Below are 27,698 nucleotides of genomic sequence, written 5' to 3' on the forward strand. Positions count from 1 at the left end.
TAGTCCAGTGCTCTGCACACAGTAAGCGCTCAATAAATACGATTGAATGAATGAATAGGAACCGACTCTATATGTTGCCAACTTGTACTTCCCAAGCGCTTAGTCCAGTGCTCTGCACACAGTAAGCGCTCAATAAATGTGATTGAATGAATGAATAGGAACCGTCTCTATATGTTGCTGACTTGTACTTCCCAAGCGCTTAGTCCAGTGCTCTGCACACAGTAAGCGCTCAATAAATACGCTTGAATGAATGAATAGGAACCGTCTCTACATGTTGCCGACTTGTACTTCCCAAGCGCTTAGTCCAGTGCTCTGCACACAGTAAGCGCTCAATAAATGTGATTGAATGAATGAATAGGAACCATCTCTATATATTGCTGACTTGTACTTCCCAAGCGCTTAGTCCAGTGCTCTGCACACAGTAAGCGCTCAATAAATGTGATTGAATGAATGAATAGGAACCATCTCTATATATTGCCGACTTGTACTTCCCAAGCGCTTAGTCCAGTGCTCTGCACACAGTAAGCGCTCAATAAATGCGATTGAATGAATGAATAGGAACCATCTCTATATATTGCCGACTTGTACTTCCCAAGCGCTTAGTCCAGTGCTCTGCACACAGTAAGCGCTCAATAAATGTGATTGAATGAATGAATGAACATATAGAGATGGTCCCTACCCAACAGTGGGCTCACAGTCTAGAAGGGGGAGACAGTGAACAAAACAAATATTATCAAATTATAATTATGTTAGTATGTTTGGTTTTGTTCTCTGTCTCCCCCTTTTAGACTATGAGCCCACTGTTGGGTAGGGACTGTCTCTATATGTTGCCAATTTGTACTTCCCAAGCGCTTAGTACAGTGCTGTGCACATAGTAAGCACTCAATAAATACGATTGATGATGATGATGATATCAAAATAAAATAATTAGAATAAATATGTACAAATAAAATCAATAAACAGTACAGTAAGCAGATCCGATCCCTGCCGTCGAGGAACTTACAATCAACCCCCGACGGCGTAGAGAGGCTGCGTTAATCCCAGGAGGAAGAGCTCCTCCTCCTTCCCGACCGCGCGAGTGCGTCTAGAAACCGCTCGAAGGCTGATCCGTCTCCTGCTTTTCCTGTCTTCCAGCGCTACGTGGAGAATTCCAATATCATGGCCTGCTACAACGAGCTCATCCAGCTGGAATTTGGAGAAGTGCGCTCCCAACTCAAACTAAGGTCCTTCCGGCATTCCCTAAAGCGTTCCGTCCTAAACGGAATCCGGCCGGCCTCCTTGGTTCCGGTGATCCAAAGGGCGTCTCCGCGTTGAGTGTTGTTAGCCAGGATGCCAGGGTTTCCCCACTCTCGTCCATTCATTCAGTCGTGTTTATTGAGCGCTTACTGGGTTCCGGGCACTGTACTAAGCGCTTGGGAGAGGACAGTAGAACAATAAACAGACACGTTCCCTGCCCACAGCGAGCTTCCAGCCTAGAGGGGGACGACGGGCACCCATTCCCCCTTTGTGAAGCAGCGTGGCCCGGTGGAAAGAGCACCGGCTTTGGAGTCGGAGGTCAGGGGTTCAAATCCCGGCTCCACCAGTTGTCAGCTTCACTTCTCTGGGCCTCAGTGACCTCATCTGGAAAATGGGGATGAAGACTGTGAGCCCCCCGTGGGACAACCTGATCACCTTGCAACCTCCCCAGCGCTTAATAAATGCCATCATTATTATTATTATTTTTATTTGTGAAGGATGCCGGTGGCTTTTGGATTCCTGGCCCAAGTCACATCTAAGTAGGCCCACTGCTTTTCCACTGATATCCGAGACTTGAGCAGAGCCGAGTTTATTAACAACGTGACCTAGTGGATAGAACAGGGGCCTGGGAATCCGAAGGACCTGGATTCGAAACCGAGCCCCACCACTTCCCTGCCATGTGACCTTGGGCAAGTCACTTCACCGGGCCACTGTTCCCCTTCTAGACTGTGAGCCCACTGTTGTGTAGGGACTGTCTCTATATGTTGCCAACTTGTCCTTCCCAAGCGCTTAGTACAGTGCTCTGCACACAGTAAGCGCTCAATAAATACGATTGATGATGATGCTCTCTTTTTTATTATTATGGTATGTGTTAAGCGCCTACTATGTACCAGGCACTGTACTAAACAGTGGGGTAGGCTAGCTTTAGCACGTCAGTTTATTATAAATCAAAGCGACCCCAGATGCAGGCAGGGAGGGGAGAAAATTCTCCTAGTTCTTGTTGTAGCCACTCAAGCTCTAGAATGCCTAGATTGGAAGCTTCTTGTAGGCAGGGATCATATCTCTTTTTTATTATTACGGTATGTGTTAAGCGCCTACTATGTACCAGGCACTGTACTAAACACCGGGGTAGGCTAGCTTCAGCAGATGTCGGTATATTATAAATCAAAGCGACCCCAGATGCTGGCAGGGAGGGGAGAAAATTCTCCTAGTTCTTGTTGTAGCCACTCAAGCTCTAGAATGCCTCGATTGGAAGCTTCCTGTAGGCAGGGATCATATCTCTTTTTTATTACTATGGTATGTGTTAAGCGCCTACTATGTACCAGGCACTGTACTAAACACTGGGGTCAGCAGATGTCGGTATATTATAAATCAAAGCGACCCCAGATGCGGGCAGGGAGGGGAGAAAATTCTCCTAGTTCTTGTTGTAGCCACTCAAGCTCTAGAATGCCTAGATTGGAAGCTTCCTGTAGGCAGGGATCATATCTCTTTTTTATTATTATGGCATGTGTTAAGCGCCTACTGTGTACCAGACACTGTACTAAACACTGGGGTAGGCTAGCTTCAGCAGATGTCAGTTTATTATAAATCAAAGCGACCCCAGATGCAGGCAGGGAGGGGAGAAAATTCTCCTAGTTCTTGTTGTAGCCATTCAAGCTCTAGAATGCCTAGATTGGAAGCTTCTTGTAGGCAGGGATCATATCTCTTTTTTATTATTATGGTATGTGTTAAGCGCCTACTATGTACCAGGCACTGTACTAAACACTGGGGTAGGCTAGCTTCAGCAGATGTCAGTTTATTATAAATCAAAGCGACCCCAGATGCAGGCAGGGAGGGGAGAAAATTCTCCTAGTTCTTGTTGTAGCCACTCAAGCTCTAGAATGCCTAGATTGGAAGCTTCCTGTAGGCAAGGATCATATCTCTTTTTTATTATTATGGTATGTGTTAAGCACCTGCTATGTACCAGGCACTGTACTAAACACTGGGGTAGGCTAGCTTCAGCAGATGTCAGTTTATTATAAATCAAAGCGACCCCAGATGCAGGCAGGGAGGGGAGAAAATTCTCCTAGTTCTTGTTGTAGCCACTCAAGCTCTAGAATGCCTAGATTGGAAGCTTCCTGTAGGCAAGGATCATATCTCTTTTTTATTATTATGGTATGTGTTAAGCGCCTGCTATGTACCAGGCACTGTACTAAACAGTGGGGTAGGCTAGCTTTAGCACATGTCAGTTTATTATAAATCAAAGCGACCCCAGATGCAGGCAAGGAGGGGAGAAAATTCTCCTAGTTCTTGTTGTAGCCACTCAAGCTCTAGAATGCCTAGATTGGAAGCTTCCCATAGGCAGGGATCATATCTCTTTTTTATTATTATGGTATGTGTTAAGCGCCTATTATGTACCAGGCACTGTACTAAACACTGGGTAGATACAAGCTATTCAGGTTGGACACAGTCTGTGTCCCACAAGGGGCTCAAAATATTAATCCCCATTTTACAGATGAGGGAACTGAGGCACGGAGACGTTAAGGGACTTCGCCACTTTGCAGGATTAGAACCCAGGTCCTTCTGACTCCCAAGCCCGGGCTCTGGCCATTAGGCCATGCTCCTTCTTCCCTTGTACTCTCCCAAGAATGTGGTAACAGTGCTCTGTACGCGGTACGTACTCAAAAAATAATACCGATTGTTCAAAGGATCCTAACTGCGGTTCAGAGCCGCGAGACGGTTTCGCTGCTGTGACTGATCCCAGTTGAAATTGTTGAGGCTTTTATCGGGTGTGCGGAGTGAAATTTGATCCTTATTCTAATCTATTGTTGATTTTTCCCCCCAGGGCTTGTAATTCCATATTTACAGCGTTAGAGAAAAGTCAAGAAGCCATTGAAATTACAAGCGAAGATCATATAATTCAGGTGTGTACCAAACTTTCCCCAAAGCTTAAAATCTTGACCCGGTTTTGGGGGGAGAAAGCAGGTTGGAGAAGAATAATGATGATGATGATGTGTGGATGGGTTATTATTATTATTATATAAGCTATGTCTTAAGCGCTTAAAATGTGCCAGGTGCTTCACTAAGCCCTGGGGCAGATACAAGCCAATCGGGCTGGACACAGTCCGTGTTCCACTTGGGGCTCGCCGTCTTGATCCCCGTTTTCCAGAGGAGGTAACTGAGGCTCAGAGAAGTGAAGGGATTTGCCCAAGATCTCCCAGCAGACAAGGGGCAGAGCTGGGATTAGAGCCCAGGTCCTCTGACTCCCAGATGTGTGCTTTATTCATTAAGGATACGCTGGATGGATAGGTGGATCGATGAGCGGATGGATGGATGGATGGATGATTTTAGACTGTGAGCCCACTGTTGGGTAGGGACTGTCTCTATATGTTGCCAATTTGTACTTCCCAAGCGCTTAGTACAGTGCTCTGCACACAGTAAGCGCTCAATAAATACGATTGATGATGGTTGGATGGATGGATGACTGGCTGAATGGATGGTTGGTTGGATGGGTAGATCCAGCGCTTAGAACAGTGCTCCAGTGCTTATTACAGTGATTTGCACATAGTAAGCGCTTAACAAATCATCATCAATCGCATTTATTGAGCGCTTACTGTGTGCAGAACACTGTACTAAGCGCTTGGGCAGTCCAAGTTGGCAATATATAGAGACAGTCCCTACCCAACAGTGGGCTCACAGTCTAAAAGGGGGAGACAGAGAACAAAACCAAACATATTAACAAAATAAAATAAATAGAATAGGTATGTACAAGTAAAATAAACAAACAAACAGATAAATGAACAAATAAATAAATAAACAAATGAATGAATAAACAAATAAATAAATAAACAAACAAACAAATACATAAATAAATGCCATCATTAGTATTTTTATTATTATTATTATAGATGGATGTGGTGAATAATGAGCTTTCTTTTTTCACCCCCCCCATTTGCCAGTATGTGAATCCTGCCTTTGAAACAGCAATGGGCTACCAGTCGAGCGAGTTAATAGGGAAGGAGTTAACAGAAGTGCCTATAAATGAGAAAAAAGCGGATTTCCTGGATACTATCAATTCGTGCATAAAGATAGGAAAGGTGAGTAACGGGCTTGTCCCCCTTGGTGGCATTTCTTAACCCGTCCTTTTAAGTTTCATTTCCTAACGTTCTCTGACCAGCCGCCGATCGCAATCCATGGTATTTTCTGAGGACTTAGCGAATGCAGAGCGCTGTATTAAGCGCTTTGGAGAGTACAGTACAGTAGCGGCTAGAGCTGGGGCCTGGGAGTGGGAAAGTCCTGGGTTCTAATCCCGGCTCCACCACTTGTCTGCTGTGTGGCCTTGGGCAAGGCGCTTCGCTTCTCTGTGCCTCAGTTACCTCATCTGGAAAATGGGGGTTAAGGCTGTCTAAAGGATGTACTAAATGCTGGGGTAGATACGAGATAATCAGGTTGGACGCAGTCCCTGTCCCACTCAAAAAAAAAGGGGGGATTGGAGGGAGTGTCGAGAGTGATTCAAGTGGGAAAATGATTCCATTTTGGAACATACTTATCTTTAAATAACGTATTACAGACGACTTACTGATACACATCAATGTCCCCTCTAGCCTGTAAACTCACTGTGGGCGGGGACCGTGTCTGCTCATTCGTCGGACTGGACTCTCCCGAGCGCTCAGTACATAGGCAGCGCTCAGTAAGTAACCCCTGGCTGGTGGATTGATAAAAACCCAATTTGTGCTTGAACCCCCTTCCTAGGAGTGGCAGGGGATGTACTACGCCAAGAAGAAGAATGGCGATAACGTTCAACAAAATGTGAAGATCATACCTGTCATCGGACAGGGCGGGTGAGTGAGGGGAATGGCTGCGGCTTCGGGTGGTTGGTCCCTAGGGGTTCCCTTGCTGCCGTCGGTGTTGTTTTTAGATGGTATTTGTTGAGCGCTTACTATTTGCCAAGCACTGTACTAAGCGCCGGGGAAGATAGAAATGAAGCCCGTCCCGCACTGTACCTCCGTCTCGTCTATCTGGCCACCGGCCTCTTTCTTGCCCTCCTTCTGTGTGTCCTATCCGACAGATAACGACTCTCCCCTGCTTCAAAGCCTTCTTGAAGGCCCGTCTCCTCCAAGAGGCCTTCCCTGACTAAGCCCCCCTTTCCTCTTCTGCGTATTTATTGAGCGCTTACTGTGTGCAGAGCACTGTACTAAGCACACCACCCCTGGCCCCCCAGCCTCACCGCGCTTATGTCCATATCTGTCATTTATTTATTTCTATTAATGTCAGTCTCCCCATCTAGACTGTAAGCTCATGGGCAGGGGATGTTTCTGTTAAGCTGTTCTGTTGTCCTCTCCCAAGCGCTTAGTACAGTGCTCTACATGCAGTAAGCACTCGATAAATACTCATCATGGGCAGGGAATGTCTCTTTTTTTGTTCTATTGTCCTCTCCCAAGCGCTTAGTACAGTGCTGTGCACACAGTAAGCACTCAGTAAATACTCGTCATGTACAGGGAATGTGTCTAATATTGTTCTATTGTCCTCTCCCAAGCGCTTAGTACAGTGCTGTGCACACAGTAAGCACTCAATAAATACTCGTCATGTACAGGGAATGTGTCTCTTATATTGTTCTATTGTCCTCTCCCAAGCGCTTAGTACAGTGCTCTACATGCAGTAAGCACTCGATAAATACTCGTCATGTGCAGGGAATGTGTCTCATATTGTTCTATTGTCCTCTCCCAAGCGCTTAGTACAGTGCTCTACATGCAGTAAGCACTCAATTAATACTTGTCATGTACAGGGAATGTGTCTCTTATACTGTTCTATTGCCCTCTCCCAAGCGCCTAGTACAGTGCTCTACATGCAGTAAGCACTCAATAAATACTCGTCATGTGCAGGGAATGTGTCTCATATTGGTCTATTGTCCTCTCCCAAGCGCTTAGTATAGTGCTGTGCACACAGTAAGCACTCAATTAATACTCGTCATGTGCAGGGAATGTGTCTCTTATATTGTTCTATTGTCCTCTCCCAAGCGCTTAGTACAGTGCTCTACATGCAGTAAGCACTCAATTAATACTCGTCATGGGCAGGGAATGTGTCTCATATTGTTCTATTGTCCTCTCCCAAGCGCTTAGTACAGTGCTCTACATGCAGTAAGCACTCAATTAATACTCGTCATGTACAGGGAATGTGTCTCTTATATTGTTCTATTGTCCTCTCCCAAGCGCTTAGTACAGTGCTCTACATGCAGTAAGCACTCGATAAATACTCGTCATGTACAGGGAATGTGTTTCATATTGTTCTATTGTCCTCTCCCAAGTGCTTAGTACAGTGCAGTAAGCACTCAATAAATACTCGTCATGGGCAGGGAATGTATCCCTTATTTTGTTCTATTGTCCTCTCCCAAGCGCTTAGTACAGTGCTCTACATGCAGTAAGCACTCATACTCATCATGGGCAGGGAATGTGTCTCTTATTTTGTTCTATTGTCCTCTCCCAAGCGCTTAGTACAGTGCTCTACATGCAGTAAGCACTCGATAAATACTCGTCATGGGCAGGGAATGTATCCCTTATTTTGTTCTATTGTCCTCTCCCAAGCGCTTAGTACAGTGCTCTACATGCAGTAAGCACTCAATAAATACTCATCATGGGCAGGGAATGAGTCCCTTATTTTGTTCTATTGTCCTCTCCCAAGCACTTAGTACAGTGCTGTACACGCAGTAAGCACTCAGTAAATACTCATCATGGGCAGGGAATGTGTCTCTTATATTGTTCTATTGTCCTCTCCCAAGCGCTTAGTACAGTGCTGTACGTGCAGTAAGCACTCAATAAATACTCATCATGGGCAGGGAATGAGTCTCTTATTTTGTTCTATTTTCCTCTCCCAAGCGCTTAGTACAGTGCTCTACATGCAGTAAGCACTCAATAAATACTCATCATGGGCAGGGAATGTGTCTCTTATTTTGTTCTATGGTCCTCTCCCAAGCGTTTAGTACAGTGCAGTAAGCACTCAATAAATACTCGTCATGGGCAGGGAATGTATCTCTTATTTTGTTCTATTGTCCTCTCCCAAGCGCTTAGTACAGTGCTCTGCACACAGTAAGCACTCAATAAATACTCGTCATGGGCAGGGAATGAGTCTCTTAGTTTGTTCTGTTGTCCTTTCCCAAGCGCTTAGAACAGTGCTGTGCACACAGTAAGCACTCAATAAATACTTGTCATGTTCAGGGAATGTGTCTCATATTGTTCTATTGTCCTCTCCCAAGCGCTTAGTACAGTGCAGTAAGCACTCAATAAATACTCGTCATGGGCAGGGATTGTGTCTCTTATTTTGTTCTATTGTCCTCTCCCAAGCGCTTAGTGCAGTGCTCTACATGCAGTAAGCACTCAATAAATACTCATCATGGGCAGGGAATGTGTCTCTTATTTTGTTCTATTGTCCTCTCCCAAGTGCTTAGTACAGTGCAGTAAGCACTCAATAAATACTCGTCATGGGCAGGGAATGTGTCTCTTATTTTGTTCTATTGTCCTCTCCCAAGCGCTTAGTGCAGTGCTCTACATGCAGTAAGCACTCAATAAATACTCATCATGGGCAGGGAATGTGTCTCTTATTTTGTTCTATTGTCCTCTCCCAAGTGCTTAGTACAGTGCAGTAAGCACTCAATAAATACTCGTCATGGGCAGGGAATGTGTCTCTTATTTTGTTCTATTGTCCTCTCCCAAGCGCTTAGTGCAGTGCTCTACATGCAGTAAGCACTCAATAAATACTCATCATGGGCAGGGAATGTGTCTCTTATTTTGTTCTATTGTCCTCTCCCAAGTGCTTAGTACAGTGCAGTAAGCACTCAATAAATACTCGTCATGGGCAGGGAATGTGTCTCTTATTTTGTTCTATTGTCCTCTCCCAAGCGCTTAGTACAGTGCTCTACACGCAGTAAGCACTCAATAAATACTCATCATGGGCAGGGAATGTGTCTCTTTTGTGCTCTCCTATGCGCTTAGTACAGTGCTCTGCCCGCAGTAAGCGCTCAATAAATCCCATTGACTGACCGACCGACAGGGACTCCACTTCTCTCTGCTGGCCTGGAATTCACTGCTTTATCTGCCCTCTCCGAAGCGCTTAGTACAGTGCTTTGCACACAGTAAGAGCTCAATAAATGTAATTGAATGAGTTTAGCAGGAGTAGCTGCACCAAAGCAGGAGAACTCACCGTCACCGTTTCCTCTGCCCCAAGTGCTCCTAGGCTAGAAACATCATCTTCCCCTTGGGTAGTCTACCTGGTACCACAATCAATCAATCAGTCGTATTTATTGAGCGCTTACTGTGTGCAGAGCACTGTACTAAGCGCTTGGGAAGTCCAAGTTGGCAACATACAGAGACAGTCCCTACCCAACAGCGGGCTCAGGGTCTAAAAGACCACAAATCCCCAAAGTCCTTCTCTTGCACTCATTCATTCAGTCAGGCAGTCGATCAGTCGTATTTATTGAGCGCTTACCGTGGATTCTGTTAGAAGCAGCGCGGCTCAGTGAAAAGAGCCCGGGCTTTGGAGTCAGAGGTCGTGGGTTCGAATCCCGACTCGACCACATGACGGCTGTGTGACCTTGGGCAAGGCGCTTAACTTCCCTGAGCCTCAGTTACCTCATCTGTAAAACGGGGGCTGATTGTGAGCCCCACGTGGGGCAACTCCATCATCGTCATCATCAATCGTATTTATTGAGCGCTTACTATGTGCAGAGCACTGTACTAAGCGCTTGGGAAGTACAAATTGGCGCTTAGAACAGTGCTGTGCACATAGTAAGCGCTTAACAAATGCCATTATTATTATTATTCTAATCCTGGCTCCTCCACTCGCCTGCCGTGTGACCGTGGGCCAGTCGCTTCGCTTCTCTGTGCCTCGGTCACCGCATCTGTGAAATGGGGATTAAGACGGGGAGCCCCACGCAGGTCAACCTGATCACCTTGTGTCCCCCACCAGCGCTTAGAACAGTGCTTTGCACGTAGTAGGCGCTTAACAAATACCATTATCATTATTATTATTCTCTGTGCTTCAGTTACCTCATCTGTAAAACGGCGATTGAGACTGTGAGCTCCATGCGGGGCAGGGACTGGGTCCAACCTGATTACCTTGTATCTACCCCGGTGCTTAAAACAGTGCTCGGAACATAGTAAGCGCTTAACAAATGCCATAATAATAATAATTATTATTATTAATTTCCCCAGTGCCTAGTTTGCAGGGCTCCCAGCCAACTCTTTTTCCAGATTTGCTCCTGGTGGGGAGAATTTACTTGGCCCGTGAGCTCGCTGTGGGCAGGGAACACGTCTGCTAATTCTGTGGGATCGTCCTCTCCCAAGCGCGGAGGAAAGTGCTCTGCAAGCAGTAAGCGCTCAGTACATACCATCGATTGACGACCGATTGGTCGAGGGAACGTGTCTTCCATAATAGTCCCGCAAGCGCGTAGCACAGTGCTCCGTGCACAGTAAATGCTCCCTCCACGCCTTTGATTGACTGATCGATTGATTCATTCATTCAGTCGTATTTATTGAGCGCTTACTGTGTACAGAGCATCATCATCATCATCATCATCATCAATCGTATTTATTGAGCGCTTACTATGTGCAGAGCACCGGACTAAGCGCTTGGGAAGTACAAGTTGGTGACATTATAGAGACGGTCCCTACCCAACAGTGGGCTCACAGTCCGCTAACTCTGCTAAAGAAGCAGCGTGGCTCAGTGGAAGAGAGCCCGGGCTTTGGAGTCAGAGGTCGTGGGTTCAAATCCCGGCTCCGCCAACTGCCCGCTGCGTGACTTTGGGCAAGTCACTTCACTTCTCTGGGCCTCAGTTCCCTCATCTGGAAAATGGGGATGAAGACGGTGAGCCCCCCGTGGGACAACGTGATCACCTTGTAACCTCCCCAGCCCTTAGAACAGTGCTTGGCACATAGTAAGCGCTTAATAAATGCTATCATTATTATTGTTATTATTATTAGAAGATTGACTGTGGCAGGGAAGTGAGCAAGGATCCAGTACTCCTGGATCAATCAATCAATCAATCAGTCGTATTTATTGAGCGCTTACTGTGTGCAGAGCACTGTACTAAGCGCTTGGGAAGTCATCATCATCATCATCAATCGTATTTATTGAGCGCTTACTGTGTGCAGAGCACTATACTAAGCGCTTGGGAAGTCCAAGTTGGCAACATATAGAGACAGTCCCTACCCACCAGTGGGCTCACAGTCTAAAAGGGGGAGACGGAGAACAAAACCAAACATACTAACAAAATAAAATAAATAGAATAGATATGTACAAGTAAAATAAATAGAGTAACAAATAAGTATAAATATATATGTATATATATGTACAAACATATATACATATATACAGGTGCTGTGGGGAAGGGAAGGAGGTAAGATGGGGGGGGATGGAGAGTCCAAGTTGGCAACATATAGAGACAGTCCCTACCCAACAGTGGGCTCACAGTCTAAAAGGGGGAGAAGCACTCAATCAGTGCGATCGAATGAGGTAACTTGAGGCCCAGAGACGTGCAGTGACTTGCCTGAGGTCACACAGCAGACAAGTGGCGGAGCCGGGATTAGAACCCGTGACCTCTGACTCTCCCGCCCGGGCTCTTGTCACTAGGCCATGCTGCTTCTCTGAGCTAGAAATGGGGTGGGGGGTGGCTAATGTGTCGTCTTTTATTTGCAGAAAGATTAGACACTATGTGTCCATTAGCAGACTCTGCAGCGACAACAACAAGGTAAGCTTGGAGGAGACGCGACTCACGTGCGTGGCGGGGTCCGACTAAGACCGTCCCCTCAGGAGCCACGTGGGCCGCGGGCCGCAGCGCAACGTCCTGCACGCGGCCCGTCCCCAAGGCGCGACCGCGGTCCCTCGTCCGGGCCGCCCTCCGCCCCTTCGCTGACCCCGTTTGGTCCCCAGAAGGGAGCCTCGGTGACCTGAAATGGGCCGAGCAATGGCCAGCGGTCCCCACTTGCGGTCAAATTGAATCGCCACCCCCTCCCGCTTGCCAACGAGCGGCCCCCGCTCCTCGGAGAAAACGGGGGAGACGGAAAGTCCACCCCGGGGCCATCCTGCCCGCTCCCGACCAGGAGAAGCCTCTCGGAGGGAAGTGTCCCGTTTAAGACCTCCCGGAGAAGGGAGGAACCGACGGGCCCGGGGGGAAGAAATGGGCAGAGGGTCACCCATTGGCACCTAACCGCTGTCTTGTCTCGTCCCCTTCACTGCCAGGCGGAAAAAGCGGGTGAGCGCGTTCAGGCGGAGTCTCAAACAGGCAAGTGTCCATCCGACAGCTTCGTCCGTTCAGTCGTTCGGTGGTTCGTATTCGTTGAGCGCTTACTGCGTACAGAGCGCGGTCCCAATGGGCACGGATGTGTCCTCCCTCCCAGCCTCGGGCCGGGGCAGGTGCCGGGCGAAGCCTGCCCTCAATCAATCAATTAATCATCAATCCTATTTATTGAGCGCTTACTGTGTGCAGAGCACCGGACTAAGCGCTTGGGAAGTCCAAGTTGGCAACATATAGGGGCGGTCCCGACCCACCAGTGGGCTCACAGTCTAAAAGGGGGAGATGGAGAACAAAACCAAACGTACCAACAAAATAAAATAAGTAGATATGTACAAGTAAAATGAATAGAGTAATAAATATGGACAAACATATATACATAGGTTCTGCCCTCCAGACGGAAGCAGCGTGGCTCAGTGGAAAGAGCCCGGGCTTTGGAGTCGGAGGTCGTGGGTTCAAATCCCGGCTCCACCAATTGTCAGCTGGGTGACTTTAGGCAAGTCACTTCACTTCTCCGGGCCTCAGTTCCCTCTTCTGTCCAACGGGGATTCAAATACGTGTTCTCCTTCCCTCTTAGACCGTGTCTTTTAGCTCCGTACTCCAGGGCTGGGAGCAGAGAAATTCATTCAGTCGTATTTATTGAGCGCTTGCTGCGTGCAGAGCACTGTACTAAGCGCTTGGGAAGGACAAGTTGGCAACATATGGAGACGGTTCCTACCCAACAGCGGGCTCGCAGTCTAGAGAAATAGAGAAGCAGCGTTGCCTAATGGTTAGAGCACAGGCCCGGGAGGCCGAAGAACTTGGGTGCTGCTCCCAGCGCCGCCTCGGGCACGTCACTTCTCTGTACCCCAGCTCCCTCATCTGTAATAATAATAATAATAATAATAAGAATAATAATAATAATAATGGTATTTAAGCGCTTACTATGTGCGACGCACTGTTGCCAACTTGTACTTCCCAAGCTCTGCACACAGTAAGCGCTCAATAAATACAATTGATTGATTGATTGTCCTGTAAAATGGGGATTAAGACGTGGGGGACAGGGACCGTGTCCAGCCCCATCGTGCTGTACGTATCCCAGCGCTTAGATAATAATAATGATAATAATGATGGCATTTGTTAAGCGCTTACTATGTGCAAAGCACTGTTCTAAGCGCTGGGGAGGTTACAATGGGATCAAGTTGTCCCACGTGCGGCTCACAGTCTTAATCCTCATTTTACAGATGAGGTAACTGAGGCTCAGAGAAGTTAAGTGACTTGCCCAAGGTCACACAGCAGACATGTGGCGGAGCCGGGATTCGAACCCATGACCTCTGACTCCAAAGCCCGGGCTCTTTCCACTGAGCCACGCTCCTTCTTTAGTGCCCGGCACATAGTAAGCGCTTATCGAATACCGTAAAAAAAAAGAAAAGTGCCTTCAGCACGTCCTGAAGGTCAAGGCCTGCTGGGGAAGGGGAGAGCGAGGGGCTGGGAACCATCCAAGGCCCCTGAGAATATAATCAATCAATCAGTCGTATTTATTGAGCGCTTACTGTGTGCAGAGCACTGGACTAAGCGCTTGGGAAGGACAGAATGCTCTTTTCAGTTGCATTAACGGAAATGAAAGTAAGTATGTTGCTGTTAATTCAAAAGCGCAAAAGCAAATAACAGCTGAAGTAAACACTTCAGAAGAAAGCATTTGTCGGGGCCCTAACTCCACCCTGGGTGTGAGTTGGAAATGGGTCATCAAAATGAATTGGGAATCCTCACCATTTATAGGAATGTGCCCCAAGATTTATGTGGGCCTTGTTCTGTCTCAACAGTTTGGGATTTCTAGCTAATGAATCTTGTATCTACCCCAGGGCTTAAGAACAGTGCTTTGCACATAGTAAGCGCTTAACAAATACCAAAATTATTATTATTATTATTATTACAAGTTGGCAACATATAGAGACAGTCCCTACCCAACAGTGGGCTCACAGTCTAAATATAACGTGGGAACTGATCGGAGGCTTGCTCCAGCTGGATTGAGTTATGCCGGGGACGAGGAGGAGGGAGAGAAAGGGACAAAGAGCGTGGGAGAAGAGAGAGGAAGCCCTGGGAGACCATGACAGAGACAGACAGGCAGACCAGAGTCCCAGTTTTCCCAGCCCAGATCAACGCCCCCCCAACCCGGGGAATCGTCTACTCTTGGGCAAGTCACTTCACCTCTCCGGGCCTCAGTTCCCTCATCTGGAAAATGGGGATTGAGACTGTGAGCCCCACGGGGGACAGGGATTGGTTTCAACTGGGTTTGCTTGCATCCACCTCGGCGCTTAGCACAGTGCCTGGCTCATATTATGTGATTAGCAAATGCCATTATTATTCCTAGAATTTCAGGTGATGCCCATCAGTCAATCCGTTCTAGATGGGACCGTCTCTATATAATAATAATAATAATGATGATGGTATTTATTAAGCGCTTACTATGTGCAAAGCACTGTTCTCAGCGCTGGGGAGGTTATAAGGTGATCAGGTTGTCCCACGGGGGGCTCACAGTCTTAATCCCCATTTTACAGATGATCAACCCCCCCGCCCCGGGGAATCATCTGCTCTGTGAACTTGGGCAAGTCACTTCACCTCTCTGGGCCTCAGTTCCCTCATCTGGAAAATGGGGATTGAGACTGTGAGCCCCACGGGGGACAGGGATTGGTTTCAACTGGGTTTGCTTGCATCCACCTCGGCGCTTAGCACAGTGCCTGGCTCATACTATGTGATTAGCAAATGCCATTATTATTCCTAGAATTTCAGGTGATGCCCATCAGTCAATCCATTCTAGATGGGACCATCTCTATATAATAATAATAATGATGATGGCATTTATTAAGCGCTTACTATGTTCAAAGCACTGTTCTAAGCGCTGGAGAGGTTACAGCTGGAGTACAGTACAGTGTGCTTAGTATAGTGCCTGGATCATATTATGCGATTAGCAAATGCCGTTATTATTCTTAGAATTTCAAATGATGCCCATCAGTCAATCCGTTCTTGACGGTGAGCCCACTGTTGGGTAGGGACCGTCTCTATATAATAATAATAATAATGATGATGATGGCATTTATTAAGCGCTTACTATGTGCAAAGCACTGTTCTAGGCGCTGGAGAGGTTACAAGGTGATCAGGTTGTCCCACAGGGGGCTCACAGTCTTAATCCCCATTTTACAGATGATCAGACCCCCCCCACCCAGGGAATCATCTACTCTGTGAACTTGGGCAAGTCACTTCACCTCTCTGGGCCTCAGTTCCCTCATCTGGAAAATGGGGATTGAGACTGTGAGCCCCACGGGGGACAGGGATTGGTTTCAACTGGATTTTCTTGTATCCACCTCGGCGCTTAGAACAGTGCTTTGCACATAGTAAGCGCTTAATAAATGCCATCATTATTATTAGAATTTCAAGGGATGCCCATCAGTCAATCCGTTCTAGACGGTGAGCCCACTGTTGGGTAGGGACCGTATTATTATATAATAATAATAATAATGATGGCATTTATTAAGCACCTACTATGTGCAAAGCACTGTTCTAAGCGCTGGGGAGATTACAAGGTGATCAGGTTGTCCCACGAGGGGCTCACAGTCTTAATCCCCATTTTACAGATGAGGTAACTGAGGCCCAGAGAAGTGAAGTGACTTGCCCAAAGTCACCCAGCCGACAATTGCCAGAGCCGGGATATGAACCCATGACCTCTGACTCCAAAGTCCATGCTCTTTCCACAAAGCCACGCTGCTTCTCACAATGCTTCTCTATATGTTGCCAACTTGTACTTCCCAAGCGCTTAGTACAGTGCTCTGCCCACAGTAAGCGCTCAATAAATCCAATTGATTGATTGATTGTACTTCCCAAGCACTTAGTCCAGTGCTCTGCACACAGTAAGCGCTCAATAAATCTGATTGATTGATTGATTGTACTTCCCAAGTACTTAGTCCAGTGCTCTGCACACAGTAAGCGCTCAGTAAATACGATTGAATGAATAAATACGATTGAATGAATGTGCAGGGCACTGTACTAAGCGCTGGGGAAAATACAATAGAACAGAATCATTGGTCTTCTCTAGACTAAGCTCATCTGGAGCAGGGAATGTGCCTGTTTATTGTTCTGTTGGCCGTTCCCAAGCGCTTGGTACAGTGCTTTGCACACAGTAAGCGTTTAATACATTTGTTTAACTGACTGGGCATTTTCCCTGCCCACAATGAGCTTTCAGTTTATCATCATCATCAATCGTATTTATTGAGCGCTTACTGTGTGCAGAGCACTGTACTAAGCGCTTGGGAAGTACAATTTGGCAACATATAGAGACAGTCCCTACCCGACAGTGGGCTCACAGTCTAAAAGGGGGAGACAGAGAACCAAACCAAACATACTAACAAAATAAAATAAATAGAATAGATATGTACAAGTAAAATAAATAGATAAATAAATAGAGTAATCATCATCATCAATCGTATTTATTGAGCACTTACTATATGCAGAGCACTGTACTAAGCGCTTGGGAAGTACAGATTGGCAACATATAGAGACAGTCCCTACCCAACAGTGGGCTCACAGTCTAAAAGGGGGAGACAGAGAACAAAACCAAACATACTAACAAAATAAAATAAATAGAATAGATATGGACAAGTAAAATAAATAGATAAATAAATAGAGCAATCATCATCATCATCATCAATCGTATTTATTGAGTGCTTACTGTGTGCAGAGCACTGTACTAAGCGCTTGGGAAGTACAGTATTGGCAACATATACAGTCCCTACCCGACAGTGGGCTCACAGTCTAAAAGGGGAAGACAGAGAACAAAACCAAACATACTAACAAAATAAAATAAATAGAATAGATATGTACAAGTAAAATAAATAGATAAATAAATAGAGTACTCATCATCATCATCATCAATCGTATTTATTGAGCGCTTACTATGTGCAGAGCACTGTACTAAGCGCTTGGGAAGTACAAATTGGCAACATATAGAGACAGTCCCTACCCGACAGTGGGCTCACAGTCTAAAAGGGGAAGACAGAGAACAAAACTAAACATACTAACAAAATAAAATAAATAGAATAGATATGTACAAGTAAAATAAATAGATAGAGTAATAAATATATACATATATACATGTGCTGTGGGGAAGGGAAGGAGGTAAGATGGGGGGGACGGGGAGACGTAATGATTATGTGGGTGATTTACTCCAGGCCTTTGCAACTTTGTGTAGAGGCGGAAGCCGGGAGGAAGAGATGTTTGGGGAAGAAGCCAGCTGAGGCAGGAGGTCGTCATGGGCAGGGAATGTGTCTGTTCTCTTGTCCTCGCCCAAGCGCTTAGTACAGTGCTCTGCGCACAGTAAGCGCTCAATGAGTACCATCAACTGACCAAAACGCCTCAGGTGCAGGGGTCCCTCCAAGGGTGGGATTTAGCCCGCTTCCCTGAGCAGTGACGGGGAGCAAAGTAATGATGGGATCGCGGCCCGACCGGGCCCTTTCCCCTACCACCGTGCTCTGCCGGTTGGGCGGGCGGTGGGGGACGAATCGTATTTATCGAGCACATATTGTGTGCAGAGCACTGTACTGAGCGCTTGGGAGAGGACAGTGGAAAAATATAAAAGACATCCCCTGCCCGTAGTGAGCTTACAGTCTCGACCGGGAGACGGACTTGAATATGAATAGATAAATTACGGATATGGACGGAAGCGCCGAGGGGCTGGCGAGGGGAGAATCCTCAGATAATAATAATGATGGCATTTGTTGCGAAGCACTGTTCTATGCGCGAGACAGATTTGAATATGAATAAATAAATTACGGATATGGGCGGAAGTGCCGAGGGACTGGCGAGGGGAGAATACTCAGATAATAATAATAATAATGGCATTTGTTAAACGCTGACTGTGTGCGAAGCACTGTTCTAAGCGCGAGGCAGACTTGAATATGAATAAATAAATTACGGATATGGACGGAAGTGCTGAGGGACTGGTGAGGGGAGAATCCTCACATAATAATAATAATAATAATAATAATAATAATGGCATTTGTTAAACGCTGACTGTGTGTGAAGCACTGTTCTAAGCGCGGGACAGACTTGAATATGAATAAATAAATTATGGATATGGACGTAAGTGCTGAGGGACTGGTGAGGGGAGAATCCTCAGATAATAATATCATCATCATCAATCATATTTATTGAGCGCTTACTGTGTGCAGAGCACTGTACTAATCGCTTGGGAAGTCCAAGTTGGCAACATATAGAGACAGTCCCTACCCAATAGTGGGCTCACAGTCTAAAAGGGGGAGACAGAGAGCAAAACCAAACATACCAAGAAAATAAAATAAATAGAATAGATATGTACAGTAAAATAAATAAATAAATAGAGAAATAAATATGTACAAACATATATCCAGGTGCTGTGGGGAAGGGAAGGAGGTAAGATGGGGGGATGGAGAGGGGGACGAGGGGGAGAGGAAGGAAGGGGCTCAGTGTGGGAAGGCCTCCTGGAGGAGGTGAGCTCTCAGTAGGGCCTTGAAGGGAGGAAGAGAGCCAGCTTGGCGGATGGGCAGAGGCAGGGCATTCCAGGCCCGGGGGAGGACGTGGGCCGGGGGTCGACGGCGGGACAGGCGAGAACGAGGCCTAACGGTGAGGAGATGAGCGGCGGAGGAGTGGAGGGTGCGGGCTGGGCTGGAGAAGGAGAGAAGGGAGGTGAGGGAGGAGGGGGCGAGGGGATGGACGGCCTTGAAGCCCAGGGTGAGGAGTTTCTGCCTGATGCGCAGATTGATTGGTAGCCCCTGGAGGTTTTTGAGGAGGGAAGTGATATGCCCAGAGCGTTTCTGGACAAAGATAATCCGGGCAGCAGCATGAAGTATGGATTGAAGTGGAGAGAGACACGAGGATGGGCGATCAGAGAGAAGGCTGATGCAGTAGTCCAGACGGGACAGGATGAGAGCTTGAATGATCAGGGTAGCGGTTTGGATGGAGAGGAAAGGGCGGATCTTGGCAACGTTGCGGAGCTGAAGCCGGCAGGTTTTGGTGACGGCTTGGATGTGAGGGGTGAAGGAGAGAGCGGAGTCGAGGATGACACCAAGGTTGCGGACTTGTGAGACGGGAAGGATGGTAGTGCCGTCAACAGAGATGGGAAAGTCAGGGAGAGGGCAGGGTTTGGGAGGGAAGACAAGGAGTTCAGTCTTGGACATGTTGAGTTTTAGGTGGCGGGCAGACATCCAGATGGAGATGTCCTGAAGGCAGGAGGAGATGCGAGCCTGGAGAGAGGGGGAGAGAGCAGGGGCAGAGATGTAGATCTGGGTGTCATCAGCGTAGAGATGATAGTTGAAGCCATGGGAGCGAATGAGGTCACCAAGGGAGTGCGTGTAGATCGAGAACAGAAGGGGACCAAGCACTGAACCTTGGGGAACCCCCACAGTAAGGGGATGGGAGGGGGAGGAGGAGCCCGCAAAAGAGACTGAGAATGAACGGCCGGAGAGATAAAGAGGAGAACCAGGAGAGGACGGAGTCTGTGAAGCCAAGGTCGGATAGCGTGTTGAGGAGAAGGGGGTGGGCCACAGTGTCGAAGGCAGCTGAGAGGTCGAGGACAATTAGGACGGAGTATGAGCCGTTGGATTTGGCAAGCAGGAGGTCATTGGTGACCTTTGAGAGGGCAGTTTCCATGGAATGTAGGGGACGGAAGCCGGACTGGAGGGGATAGAGGAGGGGGTTGTTGTTGAGGAATTCGAGGCAGCGCGTATAGACATAATAATAATAATAATGATGGCATTTGTTAAACGCTGACTGTGTGCGAAGGACTGTTCTAAGCGCGAGACAGACTTGAATATGAATAAATAAATTACGGATATGGACGGAAATGCTGAGGGGCTGGTGAGGGGAGAATCCTCAGATAATAATAATGATGATGGCGTTTGTTAAATACTGTGTGTGAAGGACTGTTCTAAGCACGAGACAGACTTGCATATGAATAAATAAATTACGGATATGGACGTAAGTGCCGAGGGGCTGGTGAGGGGAGAATCCTCAGATAATAATAATAATAATAATGATGGCATTTGTTAAATGCTGACTGTGTGCGAAGGACTGTTCTGAGCGTGAGACAGACTTGAATATGAATAAATAAATTACGGATATGGACGTAAGTGCTGAGGGACTGGTGAGGGGAGAATCCTCAGATAATAATAATAATTATAATAATAATAATAATAATGGCATTTGTTAAACGCTGACTGTGTGCGAAGCACTGTTCTAAGCACTGGAGAGGTTACAAGGTGATCAGGTTGTCCCACGTGGGGCTCACAGTTTTAATCCCCATTTTACAGATGAGGTAACTGAGGCCCAGAGAAGTGAAGTGACTTGCCCAAAGTCCCACAGCTGACAGTTGGCGGAGCTGGGATTTGAACCCATGACCTCCAACTCCAAAGCCCGGGCTCTTTCCACTGATCCAAGCTGCTTCTCATATAATAATAATAATAATAATGGCATTTGTTAAGCACTGACTGTGTGCGGAGCGCTGTTCTAAGCGCAGGGGAGGATACAAGGTGATCAAGGTGTCCCACGTGGAGCTCACAGTCTTAATCCCCATTTTGCAGATGAGGTAACTGAGGCCCAGAGAAGTGAAGTGACTTGCCCAAAGTCCCACAGCTGACAGTTGGCGGAGCTGGGATTTGAACCCATGACCTCCAACTCCAAAGCCCGGGCTCTTCTTTTCACTGAGCCAAGCTGCTTCTCATGTAATAATAATAATAATAATAATGGCATTTGTTAAGCACTGACTGGATGCAAAGCACTGTTCTAAGTGCAGGGGAGAATACAAGGTGATCAAGGTGTCCCACGTGGGGCTCACAGTCTTAATCTCCATTTTCCAGATGAGGTAACTGAGGCCCAGAGAAGTGAAGTGACTTGCCCAAAATCCCACAGCTGACAGTTGGCGGAGCTGGGATTTGAACCCATGACTTCTAACTCCAAAGCCCGGGCTCTTTTCACTGAGCCAAGCTGCTTCTCATATAATAATAATAATAATAATAATAATAATAATAATAATAATAGCATTTGTTAAGCACTGACTGGGTGCGAAGCGCTGTTCTAAGCGCAGGGGAGGATACAAGGTGATCAAGGTGTCCCACGTGGGGCTCACAGTCTTAATCTCCATTTTCCAGATGAGGTAACTGAGGCCCAGAGAAGTGAAGTAACTTGCCCAAAGTCACCCAGCTGACAAGTGGCGGAGCCGGGATTTGAACCCATGACCTCCGACAAAGCCCGGGCTCTTTCCACTGAGCCACGGTGCTTCTCAGATGAGAGAGAGCGCAGGGTCTGGACATCTCTACCCATCCACTCCCTGGATGTTCCTTTGCGGCCTCTCATTTGGGATGAGTCCCAAAGGGGCTCCTGATATTGCCCCCTCTCCTTTAATGGAATTCGTTAAGCCCTTACTATGTACTGGACACCACACTTAGGACTAGGGTTGATCCAAGCTAGTCGGGTTGGACGCAGTCCCTGTCCCACGTGGGGCTCACAGTCTTCATCCCCATTTGACCGACGGGGAGGCCCAGAGAGGTGAAGTGACCTGGCCGTGGTCACACAGCAGACAAGTAGGGGTGGTGGAGCGGATAGAGCCCGGGAGACAGAAGGATCTGGGTTCTAATCCCGCCACTTGTCTGCTGCGCGGCCTCGGGCAAGTCCCTTACTTCTCCGTACCTCAGTTACCTCATCTGTAAAATGGGGATGAAGACTGGGAGCCCTTTACTTCCCAAGCGCTTAGTCCAGTGCTCTGCACACAGTAAGCGCTCAATAAATACAATTGATTGATTGATTGATTGATTAACAGGGACTGTGTTCGACTCAATTTGCTTCTCTCTCCCCCAGCGCTTAGTACAGAGCCTGGCACATAGTAAGCACTCAGCAAATACCATAATAATAATAATAGTAATAAAGTAGTGGAACCGGGATGAGAACCCAGATCTTTTTGATTCCCGAAGCCCGGGCTCTAGCCACTAGCCCACACTGCTTCTCCTAGCGCTTAGAACAGTGCTTTGCACATAGTAAGCGCTTAACAAATGCCTTCATATGTTGCCAACTTGTACTTCCCAAGCACTTAGTACAGTGCTCTGCACACAGTAAGGGCTCAATAAATACGATTGATTGATTGATTGATTGATTGATGGATTGACAGGGACTGTGTTCAACTCAATTTCCTTCTCTCTGCCCCAGCGCTTAGTACAGAGCCTGGCACATACTAAGCACTCAGCAAATACCATAATAATAATAATAGTAATAAAGTAGTGGAACCGGGATGAGAACCCAGATCTTTTTGACTCCCGAAGCCCGGGCTCTAGCCACTAGCCCACACTGCTTCTCCTAGCGCTTAGAACAGTGCTTTGCACATAGTAAGCGCTTAACAAATGCCTTCATATGTTGCCAACTTGTACTTCCCAAGCGCTTAGTCCAGTGCTCTGCACACAGTAAGCGCTCAATAAATACAATTGATTGATTGATTGATTGATTGATGGATTGACAGCGCTTAGTACAGAGCCTGGCACATACTAAGCACTCAGCAAATACCATCATCATCAATCGTATTTATTGAGCACTTACCATGTGCAGAGCACTGTACTAAGCGCTTGGGAAGTACAAATTGGCAACATATAGAGACCATAATGATAACAGTAATAAAGTAGTGGAACCGGGGTGAGAACCCAGATCTTTTTGACTCCCGAAGCCCGGGCTCTAGCCACTAGCCCACAGTGCTTCTCCTAGCGCTTAGAACAGTGCTTTGCACATAGTAAGCGCTTAACAGATGCCTTCATTATTATTATTATTATTATTATTATTATTATTATTATTATTATTATTATTATTATTCTAGCCGTGCTTTGTTTTCCTTAGACCGTGAGCGCGCCTGTGGACTGTAAGTTTGTCATGGGCAGGGAACATGTCTACCAACTCAGGTTGTTCTACTGTCCTCTCCCAAGCGCTTAGTACAGTGCTTTGCACGCCGGCGCTTGACAGATACAATTGAGTTAATCGGTGGGGCTGGAGTTGGTTTCCTGACGAAGACTGGGAGGCCCGCGTGAGACAACCTCATTCCCTTGTATCCTCCCCGGCGCTTATAATAATAATAATATAATAATATATAATATATACAATATATATAATATATATAATATATAATAATATATAATATAATAATAATATATTATAATAATATAATATATTATAATAATAATAATAATGTTGGCAACATATGAATATATAATAATCCCAGCTCCGCCACATGTCTGCTGTGTGACCTTGGGCAAGTCCCTTAACTTCTCTGACCCTCAGTTCCCTCATCTGTAAAATGGGGATTAAGACTGTGAGCCCCACGTGGGACAACTTGATCACCTTGTATCCCCCCCAGCGCTTAGAACAGTGCTCTGCACATAGTAAGCGCTTAACAAATGCCATCATTATTATTATTATTATTATTATTATTAATAAATGCCGGCATCATTATTATTATTGTATCCCCCCCAGCGCTTAGAACAGTGCTTTGCACAGAGTAAACGCTTAATAAATGCCGCCATCATTATTATTATTGTATCCCCCCCCCAGCGCTTAGAACGGCGCTTCGCACAGAGTAAGCGCTTAATAAATGCCATCATTATCATTATTATTATTATCCCCGAGACCCCCGATGAGCCGCGGGGGAGTGTGTGTGACGAAGCCCTCCTTCGCCTCCCCAGAGATCCAGACGTCACGGCACAAAGACAGGAGGAAAGGTTCCCTGGACGTCCGCTCCACCACCTCTCGAGGAAGCGACGGTACGTGGGGAAGCGTGTCGCGTGTCGCGTGTCGCTCGGTTGTACCGACTGAGTGCCGATCGGGTGCGGAGCACTGTACTGAGCGCTTGGGAGAGGATAAGAGAACTGGAAACCGACGCATTTCCTGCCCACAGCGAGCTTGCATCTGGAGGCCTTCCCAGACTGAGCCCCTTCCTTCCTCTCCCCCTTGTCCCCCTCTCCATCCCCCCATCTTACCTCCTTCCCTTCCCCACAGCACCTGTATATATGGTTGTACATATTTATTACTCTACTTATTTATTTGACTTGTACATATCGATCCTATTTATTTTATTTTGTTGGTATGTTTGGTTTTGTTCTCTGTCTCCCCCTTTTAGACTGTGAGCCCACTGTTGGGTAGGGACTGTCTCTGTGTGTACTTCCCAAGCGCTTAGTGCAGTGCTCTGCACATAGTAAGCGCTCAATAAATACGATTGATGATGATGATGATCTACCAACTCTGTTGTCCTGTCATCATCATCATCATCAATCATATTTATTGAGCGCTTACTATGTGCAGAGCACTGTACTAAGCGCTTGGGAAGTACAAATCGGCAACATATAGAGACGGTCCCTACCCAACATTGGGCTCACAGTCTAAAAGGGGGAGACAGGGAACAAAACCAAACATACTAACAAAATAAAATAAATAGAATAGATATGGACAAGTAAAATAAATAGAGTAATAAATATGTACATCATCATCATCATCATCAATCATATTTATTGAGCGCTTACTATGTGCAGAGCACTGTAGTAAGCGCTTGGGAAGTCCAAGTTGGCTGTCCTCTCCCAAGCGCTCCGTCCAGTGCTCTGCACACAGCGAGCGCTCAATAAATACGGCCGACTGACCGATCGGTCTGGGTTAGCTCCAATCGATCAATCAATCGTATTTATTGAGCGCTCACCGTGTGCCGAGCACTGGACTAAGCTGAGGAATCTCCCCCCACCCCCTCCACCTCCTGCTGCTCCTTTCGGTTGCAGAATCCCGGGCAGTTGATCAGTCTCCCCCTTCTAATTAACGTTGGTATTTGTTAAGCGCTTACTATGTGCAAAGCACTGTTCTTCCAGACTGTGAGCCCGCTGTTGGGTAGGGACCGTCTCTATGCGTCGCCAACTTGCGCTTCCCAAGCGCTTAGTACAGTGCTCTGCGCACAGTGAGCGCTCAATAAATACGACTGATTGATTAATTGATCAAGTGCTCACTGGGCGCAGAGCACCGCATTGAGCACTGGGGAGAGGGCCGTAGAATAAGGACAGTGAGCGCTTAATAAATAGGGTTGAGTGAGTAGAGTTGGCAGATAATGGAGGCAGTGGTTTATTGAGCACTTACTGTGTGCAGAGCACTGTACTAAGCGCTTGGGAGAGCACAATAGAACAATAAGCAGACCCCTCCGCTACCCACATCCAGTCTCGACCAAAGGGTGCAACAGTGCTGACAAAGCCTTCCCAATTTCTCAGGATTTTCCCGTCGTTCTCCGGGTTTCCCGTGATCCCCCCAGGCCCGTCTCCCCACCGTTGAGCCGCGCCCCCCCCCCCCCCCATCATCATCGTCAATCGTATTTATTGAGCGCTTACTGTGTGCAGAGCACTGTACTAAGCGCTTGGGAAGTACAAGTTGGCAGCATATAGAGACGGTCCCTACCCAACGGTGGGCTCACAGCCCCCATTCATTCATTCAGTCGTATTTGTTGAGCGCTTACTGTGTGCAGAGCACTGTACTAAGCGCTTGGGAAGTACAAGTTGGCAACATAGAGAGACGGTCCCTACCCAACGGTGGGCTCACAGCCCCCACTCATTCATTCAGTCGTATTTATTGAGCGCTTACTGTGTGCAGAGCACTGCACTAAGCGCTTGGGAAGTACAGGTTGGCAACATATAGAGATCAATCAATCAATCAATCGTATTTATTGAGCGCTTACCCCCATCTGGTCCCCCCAGCCGTAGGGGCGGTGGGTCCTTGCGCGGTGGAGTGGGGGTCCTGCCTCCGACGCTGCCCCTTTTTCCGCCCACAGGAAGCTCCCAGAGGCGTCACTCGTCCATGGCCAGGATCCACTCCATGACCATCGAAGCCCCCATCACCAAGGTAACGCCCACCTCTCGGGGTGGGGGGTGTCCCCCAAACCGCCGCCCCCAACACCCCCCACAACCAGCCAGGAAGGCCAGGGACGGAGCTGGACCTTAATAACTCAAATATTTACTTGTGCATATTTAGTCCACTGATTTTATTTTGCTAATACCATCATCAATCATATTTATTGAGCGCTTACTATGGGCAGAGCACTGTACTAAGCGCTTGGGAAGTACAAACTGGCAACATAGAGAGACGGTCCCTACCCAACAGTGGGCTCACAGTCTAAAAATATATTTTGGTGTCTGTCTCCCCCTCCTAGACTGTGAGCCCGCTGCTGGGTAGGGACCGTCTCTGGATGTTGCCAACTTGGACTTCCCAAGCGCTTAGTACAGTGCTCTGCACGCAGTAAGCGCTCAATAAATACGATTGAATGAATGAATGAATAAGCGCGGACTGTTTCCCCCCTGCTCTAGCCTGTAAGCTCGCTGTGGGCAGGGAACGTATGTTTATTGTTGCAATAACAGTAATAATGATGGTATTTGTTAAGCGCTTACTATGCGCAAAGCCCTGTCCTAAGCGCTGTTACAAGCTCATCAGGTTGTCCCACGGGGGGCTCAAAGTCTTAACCCCCGTTTTCCAGATGAGGGAACTGAGGCCCAGAGAAGTGAAGTGACTTGCCCAGGGTCACACAGCTGACGGTTGGCGGAGCCGGGATTTGAACCCGTGACCTCTGACGCCAAAGCCCGGGCTCTTTCCACTGAGCCGCGCTGCTTCTCCAGCAGTGCTCTGCCCGTGGTATGCGCTCAATAAATACCGCTGAATGATTGAATTCATTCATTCATTCGATCCTATTTATTGAGCGCTTACTGTGTGCAGAGCACTGTACTAAGCGCTTGGGAAGTGCAGTGTGCCACGCACTGTTCTAAGCACTGGGGTAGACAGTTTTATCAGGTTGGACACAGTCCCTTTTCTCCCCCTTGAGACTGTAAATTCATCATGGGCAGGGAATATTTCTGTTGCTCTTTCCTCTGCTCCACCCCCACAGCACTGGGGTATATTTGTACATATTTATTAGTCTATTTATTTTATTAATGATGTGTGTGTATCTATAATTCTATTTATTTTGGTGCTGTTGATGGCTGTCTCCTTGTTTTGTTGTCTGTCTCTTGAGGAGTGGGGAGCCATGGACTGAGTGGGTTTGGGGGGCTCAGGATCTTAATCCCTATTTTCCAGATGAGGGAACTGAGGCACAGAGAAGTTACATTTTTTTATGGTATTCATTAAGGATTTACTCTATATCAAGCACTGTACCAAG

General features: G+C 47.1%; 1 protein-coding gene across 1 annotated transcript in view; it reads left to right on the forward strand.

Annotated features, from left to right (window-relative positions):
* Nucleotides 1–27,698, forward strand: part of PDE8A (phosphodiesterase 8A) — a 223,458-nt gene that overhangs the window by 159,741 nt on the left and 36,019 nt on the right. Inside the window, exons 7-14 of the mRNA XM_038767010.1 lie at nt 1,135–1,223; nt 4,061–4,139; nt 5,175–5,312; nt 5,968–6,056; nt 11,902–11,953; nt 12,445–12,487; nt 24,214–24,291; nt 26,325–26,395. Coding sequence (XP_038622938.1) covers nt 1,135–1,223; nt 4,061–4,139; nt 5,175–5,312; nt 5,968–6,056; nt 11,902–11,953; nt 12,445–12,487; nt 24,214–24,291; nt 26,325–26,395 — 639 coding nt within the window. The remainder of the gene's footprint in view (nt 1–1,134; nt 1,224–4,060; nt 4,140–5,174; nt 5,313–5,967; nt 6,057–11,901; nt 11,954–12,444; nt 12,488–24,213; nt 24,292–26,324; nt 26,396–27,698) is intronic.

Source organism: Tachyglossus aculeatus, chromosome 26 (assembly GCF_015852505.1).
Source record: "Tachyglossus aculeatus isolate mTacAcu1 chromosome 26, mTacAcu1.pri, whole genome shotgun sequence".
Taxonomy (NCBI): domain Eukaryota; kingdom Metazoa; phylum Chordata; class Mammalia; order Monotremata; family Tachyglossidae; genus Tachyglossus; species Tachyglossus aculeatus.